General features: G+C 43.4%; 2 protein-coding genes across 2 annotated transcripts; one reads left to right on the forward strand and one right to left on the reverse strand.

Annotated features, from left to right (window-relative positions):
* The first annotated feature begins 1,949 nt into the window (after positions 1-1,949).
* LOC103966943 (arginine decarboxylase) lies at positions 1,950-4,846 on the forward strand. Its single transcript, XM_009380179.3, is given in 2 exon segments — positions 1,950-2,531; positions 2,534-4,846. Coding segments are annotated over 2 exon segments (2,190 nt in total). The 5' UTR covers positions 1,950-2,413; the 3' UTR covers positions 4,606-4,846.
* A 4,144-nt stretch (positions 4,847-8,990) lies between these two features.
* Positions 8,991-9,869, reverse strand: LOC103966955. Its single transcript, XM_009380195.2, has 2 exons — positions 9,737-9,869; positions 8,991-9,601 (listed from the first exon to the last, which is right to left on the reverse strand). The coding sequence occupies exons 1-2, from the start codon at positions 9,867-9,869 to the stop codon at positions 8,991-8,993; spliced, it is 744 nt and encodes a 247-aa protein (XP_009378470.2).
* Positions 9,870-10,486: the final 617 nt, after the last annotated feature.

Genomic DNA, 10,486 nt, shown 5'->3' on the forward strand with positions numbered 1-10,486 from the left:
GTTGATTTTTCAGAAGCCAAGTCTGGTTTGTAATCAATGCCTCCTAATCCAAAGTAATAATTGAGTCCAATCTGACGTCTCAAATGAAAAGATATAAAAGTAAAGTTTCATTTGCCTTTAATGACAAAAAAACCAGTGACTTTTAGTAATTTCAAGAACAAAACAAAATCATCTCACAGCAAGGTCAATGTCGTCCTCCCAAAATAACGCAACGCGTCCAGGATTTGGTAGTTCCCCACACGATCGTTGAAAATCACAAGCGTATTGGGAGGACTCAAAGAGATAAAGGGCATTTCGGTGAATTCCTACTGACATTCACGCAAGCCATGGCGTCCTCGCTCCAGAACAACTTACCCAGATACCACCCCCAGTGAGCAAGTCCAAGCTCCAATTCTTCTTTCGATTTTTTATTTTTTTCAGCCCATTTATTATATAATAATAATAATTAATATTGAGTATTTAGAATTTATGTGACTGTTAAAATTTATGTGACTGAAGAGAGAGAGAGAGAGAGAGACAGATTACTTCGTCAAACCTTTGCTGGATTTAGTTTTTCTGTTTTGGTGTTTGGGTCATGCTTTGTAGTTTCCCAATCTTTTGTCTTTGAACGTTGTTTACGTGTGAGATGCGCGTCAAATAAATTAGGCCTCTCACTGTCAAGATTTTTTTTGCACCTGTAATGTTTTTAAAATTTGCCCAAAAAATGGGACAAATACATGTCAAATTTGCAGATTCTATCACAGATAACGTGGATACAAAATAAAAGTACTAAAGAATTATTTGATAATTATTTAAGTTTTCAATTTTCAATTAAATGGACCACTACGCAAATGATTAGGAGGACCTTAGGTCTTGTTTGGTAGAAATTGTTAGGTTGTATTTAAGTCATTTTGAAGAGAGAAATAGATGACAACCTCCTATGTTGTCTAAATTAAATATTACTTATAAAGAAAAGTTCTCTTTTACTTCTCCCTTCGTTGTATTCATCCATCATTCCATCTACTTTATCTTGATATTTAAGTTACTTGTAATAACATTCCTTGAGATTCTATGATTATAGAATTTCTTAAAATTTGAAAAACACTAATACCGTATGAGGTTTCAAATTGACCATACTTTAAATCGAATAACGTAATGGATGATGTTTTATCACAATGACGAAATCAATTATACTTGTATATCCGGTATGAATTCAATATCCATTGATCATTTTTTTTATAAATTAAATAACAATTAATTATCTAATCCACTAAAATTATTGCTTTACAAAAAAATACATAACGTAAAGTGATAAATGAAAGTGAGGAAGGAAAGTCCAGCGAATCTAGTGCATGACCTGCACGTGACATTCTTCAAACCTGAGTTAATGTTCGCTGCGCGTTTTGGAAAACGTCAATGAGGCGAGTGGCAACGAACTCATCCATACGTGGCACTATCCTATCCGTCCATCGTAAAAATAGTCCCCAGAAGTCGCCTCCGTAAGAAACTTCGCGCCACTTTCCTGCTCAAAGTACCGCACTCCTCTCCCTCTCGCGGCGATATTTTAAAACCCATCCCATTTTCTCGCCACAGAATAAGTTCGAACCAGGAGACGCCTCGGGCGTCGCTCCTCCCCAAAGAGTGGGTCCCAGTCCACGCCTCAGTGGCCACGCGGCAACTCGACGCTGTCGCCGATGTGAGGCTACGACAGCCCCTCCCACAAATAATCGTCAAAAAGGAATCTAAATCTCACGAGAAAGCCAGTTGAACCACGAAAGAAAAAAAACATTAAAGTAAAAGATATTCATTGATCGAGGCCCAAATCAAAAGGCGGGTCCCACCGGCCCAACCCTAATCCCTTCGATTCCCTCCCTATATAAACACCCCCGGCCTCCCATGCAATTCTCGCCACTTCCTCCTCCTTTTCATTTCAGGATTCTTGACAACCTCCGAGGAAAAGAAAAGGATCCTTGATTTTTTTTTCTAATTTTCCCAGCAATTTTCTCGGCCTTTCCCGGAAAATAAAATTTCCCAGTTTCCATTTTTCTCAGGTGGCAAAGAAACCACAACAGCCCATCCCCTCATCCTTATCCTGTCACATGCACTGCATGGCTTCGTCTGATTTCGGTGCTTAAAACCTGTTTTCTGGGCAGCACAATTTCCACCGCTGTTATTCCGAAACGTTTCTCTTTCTCTCTCCTGAGGCTTCGGCGTGGGGATTTCGGATCCGACTGAAGGGGTTTCTGGATTCCTGACTGCTTTCCGTACACCCCTTTACTGCTCCGTTTGCGGGGGTAGCCGGGGCTCCGGCCTCGGCGGGTTCTAAAGCCCCCATTCATTACAAACTCACAATTTAACGATTCAAACCCTAACCCCTAAATTTCTCTAATTCTTAATTTCATTTTTTGATTGATTAATCGTCGCGGAAGAAGAGATGCCGGCCCTGGCTTGTTGCGTGGATGCTGCTGTGGCGCCTCCCGGCCACCACTTCGCCGGGGATAGCTCTCTTCCCGCGTCGCCGTTCTCAGGCGTACCACCGGCGACCATCACCACCGCCCCGCCGCCGACAATTCCCATTGGTCCCCGTCCCTCTCGTCCGACCTCTACCGAATCGACGCCTGGGGTGGGCCCTACTTCACCGTCAATTCCTCCGGCAACGTTGCCGTCCGTCCTCACGGGAGGGCGACTCTGCCGCACCAGGAGATCGATCTGCTGAAGATCGTGAAGAAGGTTTCGGATCCGAAACCGGACTGCGGGCTCGGGTTGCAGCTACCGCTCATTGTTCGCCTGCCCGATGTGCTCAAGAACCGGCTCGAGTCGCTCCAGGGCGCCTTCGATCTGGCGATCCGGTCCCACGACTACGGCTCCCACTACCAGGGCGTGTACCCGGTGAAATGCAACCAGGACCGGTTCGTCGTGGAGGACATTGTGAAGTTTGGATCGCCGTTCCGGTTCGGACTGGAAGCCGGGTCGAAGCCGGAGCTCCTCTTGGCCATGAGCTGCTTATGCAAAGGTAACCCCGATGCCCTTCTCATCTGCAATGGGTTCAAAGACTTGGAATACATTTCTCTGGCGCTGTTTGCTCGCAAGCTCGCCTTGAACACCGTGATTGTTCTCGAGCAAGAGGAGGAGCTCGATTTGGTCGTTGATTTGAGTCAGAAGCTCGGCGTTCGACCTGTGGTTGGCGTCCGCGCTAAGCTCAAGACCAAGCATTCGGGCCATTTTGGTTCGACGTCGGGCGAGAAGGGGAAGTTTGGACTCACCACCACTCAGATTTTACGCGTTGTGAAGAAGCTTGATAAGCTGGGTATGCTTGATTGCTTTCAGTTGTTGCATTTTCATATCGGGTCTCAGATCCCGTCGACGGATCTGCTCGCTGATGGCGTATCCGAGGCGGCACAGATCTACTGCGAATTGGTCCGCCTCGGTGCCCACATGAAGGTCTTAGACATAGGAGGCGGTCTGGGTATTGATTATGATGGTTCCAAATCGAGTAACTCGGACATTTCGGTCAGCTACAGCCTTGAAGAGTATGCCTCCGCTGTTGTCCAAGCAGTTCGGAACGTTTGCGAACGGAGGTCCGTGAAGCACCCGGTGATTTGCAGCGAAAGCGGCCGAGCCCTGGTGTCCCATCACTCGGTTCTGATATTTGAGGCTGTTTCTTCCAGTGCTTGTGACGATGCTCCTCCCATGTCCGCCTATGAGCTTCAGTACTTCATAGAGGGGCTGACGGAGGAAGCTCGTGCCGATTACCTGAACCTCTCCGCTGCGGCAATCAGAGGTGAGTACGAGGCTTGTTTGACGTACGCTGATGTGTTGAAGCAACGGTGTGTTGAACAATTCAAAGAAGGCTCTGTTGGTATTGAGCAATTAGCCACCGTTGATGGACTCTGTGATATGGTTTCGAAAGCAATCGGAGCATTTGACCCTGTCCGCACATACCATGTGAATCTCTCGGTTTTCACTTCAATTCCAGACTTCTGGGGTATTGGGCAGATGTTTCCGATTGTCCCGATTCACCGCCTCGACCAGCGGCCGGCGATGAGGGGGGTATTGTCAGACTTGACCTGTGACAGTGATGGGAAGATCGACAAGTTCATTGGCGGCGAGTCTAGCTTGCCGCTGCATGAGCTGGAAGGCAATGGTGGGAATAATGGCGGTGGGCAAAAGTACTATTTAGGGATGTTCTTGGGCGGGGCTTATCAGGAGGCGCTCGGAGGAGTCCACAACCTCTTCGGTGGCCCGAGCATTGTTCGGGTCTCGCAGAGCGACGGTCCCCACAGCTTTGCAGTGACGCGGGCTGTGCCAGGGCCGTCGTGTGGGGACGTCCTGCGGGTGATGCAGCATGAGCCCGAGCTCATGTTTGAGACGCTGAAGCACCGCGCGGAGGAGTGCGGGCAGGGCGATGATGGGGGCATGGCGAGTGCGGCTGTGGCCACCAGCCTCGCCGGGTCCTTCCACAACATGCCGTATCTGGTGACAGCTTCTTCTTGTAGCATGAGTGCAATGAATAACCATGGGTTCTACTATTGCAGCGAGGATGATTACGACGGTGTTGTTTCGGATTCGACGGGGACTGCTGCTTCTGCTTGTGAGGAGGAACAGTGGTCTTATTGCTGTGCTTAAGAAGTCTCAAACATCCCTTTAGTTTGATGTCGGTGTGTCTGCTGGGGCCGTCTGTTTTTAAAATTTAGTTTTAATCTTTTTGTTTTGGTTTTAATCCTGCATGAAGAGCAAGAAAGTCCTTTGTAATTTGTGGCAAAAAAGTTGGGGGAATTGGGAGCCGAATTCGCCCTTTTGTAAATTGAGGGGCTTATTCCCCTCTTCCTATGTTTTCTTAGTAGTCAAATATTTTTGCTTTTTAAGATATTATTGTTTTCCAACCAAATCTTAATTTTTGCCTTTTGTTCCCCCTTTGCATGGTACTCATCATGTTCTCGATTGCTTTCTTTCTTTGCATGTTAGGTCAGTTAACCAAAATAGTGTTCTCGAATTTGAATTCTTTTGTTAGCTTAGAATGCTTCGCAATTAGAGCTGACAAATCAACTTATTGAATTGGTAAGCTCCGTTAAATTTGATATCAAATTAAATGGATCTTAATGATTATCCATTAATAACCCGATAGGTTGATCTGCCACTTCTACTCACAATTATGCCTTGATTAAAATTAAATTTGGGATCTTGGGGGGAGGGACTTTGTGGGCGATTTGGTTTGGGTATTGTTTAAGTGTTACTACGTTTTCTTTCCAAAGCTAGTGACGGCGTTCTTTTGATTACCCTTTTTTCTTTATTCAAATTTGCGTTCTTTAACATATATATATATTTATATTTATAAAAACCACCTGTTCTAATTAAATTTCCTTCATTCTTATATTAGTCATTCTTTAATATATTAGGTCAGTTACCAATTTCTTGTAAATTAGAATAATTTAGAACAATGTGAATGTGGAATTATTTGGTAGGGCCTCTTGTGGCGGTTTGGTTTGGGTAGTGTTGAAGTCTTTGATAAAGAAAAATGAAATGGAATGGGGTCGGTGTGTTTAGAAAAGGGTTGGACAAGGAGATTCTGAGATCATGGGTAGTTGTGGGGTCTGCTGTGTGTTTAGTTTCTGTCTTTTTTGGGTGCCTGCCAATCATTTTGCTTGATTTTGCCTTAAATCGGAGAACATGGAACAGGATCACCGTCAATGTGATATTTTTGACATTACTTTATTGGACTAAAACTTCTTGTGATAATGAACCAGTTTTATGTAAGGCCTTCTGCATCAATTGAAAAGTTTCTGTCGAATAATGAATGAATAATGGTTGTTTTAAGGGTTGGGTTTAGTTCGGAAATCGAATCCAAACTCTGATCTGGAAAATCGAACTGAAAATTTCAGTTTGAGAAAATTACATACTGAAATCGAATCAAAATTTTCAGGATCCCGAAATTTGATTTAGGAGAAATAAGGGTCTGGTGGCGGTACAAGGATGGTGTCGATCGAAAACTGGAGTGGACGGAGTGGTGATGGCCGGGTGGCCGTGTAGAACGAGACGAAAGGAGTCTTCTATTCAAAACAATGGTTGACAAATAATCTCAACCAATCTGACGGTTAGTATTATTTAGGTTATAGACATATTAATAACAAAACTTAAATATACAAATAGATATAATATTTTAATATTTGGTTCGGATCGGTATATTGAAAATACGGCTCATGCGGTCCAGTACCGAATTATTGGAATTTTTCAGTATCGGTTCCCATTATTTTCAAGATTTTCTGTTTCGTTTTATTAGGTAGTCGTTTCGAGATTTTTCGAGTCTGAATTTGGGTACAAAAATTCCAGCCCTAGTTGTTTTATTCAAATTTAATATACACATCCTATAGAAATGGTGAATGCTTCCATGACCACAATTTTGTGGGCCTGTGGCATAGGCTTGTAGCATCAAGTCTCGAGACATGCTGTGGTCAAGATTGGCTGTGACACATGTTATATGCAAAGACTACAGATGCACGAAAACTACATATTCAAGTAGGAAACTTGGAAACTCAACAACTATGTAATGTATGACTAGTTAAACCTGTGCTCGAAGTTTTGTGTTTGATTTCTCCCTCTTGTTACATCATTTGTATCCAACAAAAAAATACAAAACAAGTATAGATGGCGATTTGAAATGAAGGAGGATAAGAGAGCTAGTGACGTGAGCGAGTGACTGCAGAATTTTAATTATCATCGACTAGTAACTAAAGTTAATGCCTTGTACGTGATAGGGACAATTAAAACTATCTTGTATTTTAATCTGTATTTGCTTTTCGAGAAGTTGGATGAAGGGTTGGAGATGCTTTGTGTAAAAAGCTACTGATACATTTGTATCTTGTACCTGCAATTGATATTTTGTTTTCTTTTTTTTCTAGTCAATTGATATTCCGTTGATGGTGGTTTGAAACGGGATTTTGGGGATGGAATATTCATAATGCAGCTTGGAACTAAGTGCAGAAGATCCTTGATGATATTTTGTACCCTCTAAGCGATCTTCTATAGATCTCCTTGTCTGTTGATTCCCTCAATTATGATCTCGCTAAATTTTTTAATGTCGATCGATTGATCCCTGCAAGTTTTCTTGGAGCGATTTTTCACAAATTTTGGTAATTTGTTGAGAAGTATATTACCAACTGTGAATGCAAATTTCCATCTTCTTTTTGGACGAAAATGTATCTGCAAAACAATTAACACCTAAGATCAAGGCCAAAAACATCACACGTCCAGGATGAATGGGGAGGGCCGAAAAGTCTCTGATGTCAAAGCTAGAATTTGAGAGAGAAAGTGTTTAGAGAATTTTAGGAGAAGAATGGACTTAGGTTTTGGAGAAAATGAGTGGTTATACATAGAGTTGTGGCCGGTCCTATTAGGAGAATTGGGACCGGCCACATTTGGTTGATTTGTGGGATTGATTGCAAGATATTATTTCAATTAGTTTGGCAATTAATCCTAATTTGAAAAAGATGATTGTGAGTTACCTTGTGGGTGAGTATTTGATGAAGAGTGAAGAGAGGTTTAAAAGAATACCATTTTGATCACCTTTGACCTTGATTGAGCCGTTATTGTCCGTTGCGTGCACGTGGGAATCCGGTGTGCCTCGAGGGTAATTTTGTCTTCTTTACCCGAAAGTCCACGTGTCGCCTCCTGATTTTCTTGATTATTTTTGGCTCCACAAATGCCCCCACACCTGTTGGGTTGCTCGTAGGAATTGGCAGCAGGTGTAGAGATCTCCAACTTTGACGCAGATTCCCACTTAGACTTAGAATTAGATTCATCTAGGAAAATGAAATAAATCATCTCCAAAACCTATTTAAGCCTACCTCAAGTAGGGGATTAAATCAACTTTGGAGGGCAATTATTTATCTTTACAAGAAAGAGAGAAAGCTAGAGGATATTTGTTCCCCCTCCCCTAGCACTCTTCTTTACTTACCTGTGCAAAGAACCATCTTCCGTTGATTTCTTTGTCTTCTCCGCGCCGCACCAATGTAAGAAAATTTTAATTTTCTTTGTCTTCTTTTTGGGTGGTGTTGCCACGGGGCAACCGTCGAGGTGGTGCAGCATGTAGGCTCGCAAAGGCCAGGAGCCGGCTTGGCATGGGTCGAGGAGATGGTATGGTAGGGCCCACAGCTTATGCTACTCGGCTTGACTGAAGCCAAAGGCTGGCTTAGCATGGGCTGAGGAAATGGAGTGGCATGGGCCATGGTTTGGGCTACCACGTCTGGGTTGCTTACCAAAAATGAGGAAACTGCTTAAGTTTGATTTATTAGATGTCATAGATAGAGCAATCAAGGATGAAGTTGCCAAGATCGGAGCTGCTAAAGATGAAGTGAGTGCGAAGTAGCTCCTGCCTCCTGACCATTTACTGCTTAGCTGGTCTTCAAGTATTCGATCTTTTGAGCTGTGTAGCCTTCTTACACAGGAGAGTTTACCCAAATGGATGTTGGGGAATTGGTTTATCCTCTCGCGTTGGAGAGCTTACCCAGATAGGTGTCGGGGAATTAGTTTACCCTCTCACACCGGAGTGCTATTAGTTTAACCTTTCACACTGAAGAGCAGACCCATATAGGTGTTAGGGAATTGGTTTACCTTCTCGCACTGGAGAGCAAATATGGGTGTCGAGGAATTGGTTTACCCTCTCGCATTGGAGAGTAATTAGTTTATCCTCTTGCACTGGAAAGCAAATCCATATGGGTGTCGGAGAATTGGTTTACCCTCTCGCACTGGAAAGCAATTAGTTTATCCTCTCATATTGGAGAACAGACCCATATGAAGGTTTGAGCAATTATTGTAGACAACAGTTGAACCAGGCTTATAAATAACTTCTTGAAACTTCATTGAGAATAAAGAAATTGATCAATTGTGCTGGAAGGTAGAAACTGCATAACAAACTGGATAATCTTTGGCTTGCAAAGTCTTATTCATCGAGCTACTTGAGACTTCAAACTTATTTAGAAAAGCCCTAACGAGGCTCAAGGGGGTGATGGAGACTTCTATGCTTGTGTAGGCTGTGTCGTTGACCTGTCAAGATACTTGTCGCACCGGCCTTCATTTGTCAACTTCTCAAGGCACTGCTTCCACTTATGGCAGCCGTTGGTAGTGTGGTCTGGTCCTTGATGGAATGCGCAGTACTTTGTCTGATCTAGCCTGGTAAAATCACCCTTCATGGATGGTGGTAGTTCAAACCAAGGTTCGTTCTTGAGCTTACGGAGAAATTTGGCCGATAGAACTGTGAACTTGGTGAATGTTTCAGGTGCTGAGTCTTCTCTAGTCGGGGAATGTTCTATATGCTTCTTTTCTGACTCGATTTTGTTAGAATGCTTGGCCTCATCCCATAGTGCGTGCTTCTCCACCAAAGCATACGAAGCTATCAGGGTCAATTCTTTTCCCATGATCAATTTTTCGAATAAAGGGTGTTCGGTGGAAAGCCTATTTCTAAATGCTGCCGTTGTTATGTCTTCGTTGTAGCCAACAATCTTGGCCTTCTCCACCTTGAACCTCTTGACATAGTCACGAATTGTCTCCCAATGGTCTTTTACGATGTTGAAGAGATGGTCGGATGTCCTTTTGATTGAGCGGTTTGACGAATACTCCTTAGTGAAAACTAAGGAAAGTTCATTGAAACTTCAGATTGACTACAGCGATAGGGTGCGAAACCAGTCTTGTGCCTCGCCTTGTAGAGTTGTGGCAAATATTTTGCACATAAACATGTCGTTGTTCTTGTAGAGGATCATGATACTGCAGTAGTGCTTGAGATGTCGATCTAGATCTTCGTCTCTCTTATACGGAATGAAGTGAGGCATAATGAACCTGCAAGGTGGATTTTTCCGCTCGATCTCATCCGTGAAAGGTAACCTACTTATGTTGGTCATGTCTCATCAAAGCGCATTGTCAGTAGCCTCATTGCGTTGGAAATTGTGCAATCGTTTAGTTAAGAGCCTCTCAACCTCTTCTTGAATTTGCCTCTGCTGGGGCAGTGGAACTAATGGCTGCTCGCGGTCATGACCTATTGGTCTGGGCCACTCTTTTCTATGCTCGACTAGTCTATGCCGTGGTTGCGGTGCATGTGACACGTTCCTAGAAAACGAGCAGGCTGTTTGCAAGCTGCCGGTTGAACTTAAGCAGTTTGAGTGACTGCTTCTCTTCGTCCGCCATGTTGCCTACCCCGATGTAAGGTGGAGAATGCTCCTTGCTAGCCTAGTTGATGAGGAGTGATGAAAGGGTTTAAAAGAATACCATTTTGATCACCTTTGAGCTCGCGATTGAGTCGTTATTGTCCGTTGCGTGTGCGTGGGAATCCCAGTGTGCCTCAAGGTTAATTTTGTCTTCTTAACCCAAAAGTCCACGTGTTGCCTCCGTGATTTTCTTGATTATTTTTGGCTCCACACCAACCACATTGGAAATAAGAATACTTGGGTTTATTAGCATGTTAGTGTGATTTTTAAATTAAGAAACTGTTTCCTATCAAATTAATTTAATGGAAGGGAAT

Source organism: the organism of the source record quoted next, unplaced genomic scaffold (assembly GCF_019419815.1).
Source record: "Pyrus x bretschneideri cultivar Hongxiangsu unplaced genomic scaffold, Pyrus_bretschneideri_v1 Contig16, whole genome shotgun sequence".
In the NCBI taxonomy this organism is placed as follows: domain Eukaryota; kingdom Viridiplantae; phylum Streptophyta; class Magnoliopsida; order Rosales; family Rosaceae; genus Pyrus; species Pyrus x bretschneideri.

Excerpts from the sequence above, each read along its gene's own strand:
- LOC103966955 (XM_009380195.2), bottom strand. The coding sequence starts at position 9,869 with ATGACCAACATAAGTAGGTTACCTTTCACGGATGAGATCGAGCGGAAA. Across the intron at positions 9,602-9,736 it reads ACATCTCAAGCACTACTGCA|TTTTCACTAAGGAGTATTCG; the intron begins GTATCATGATCC and ends AACTTTCCTTAG.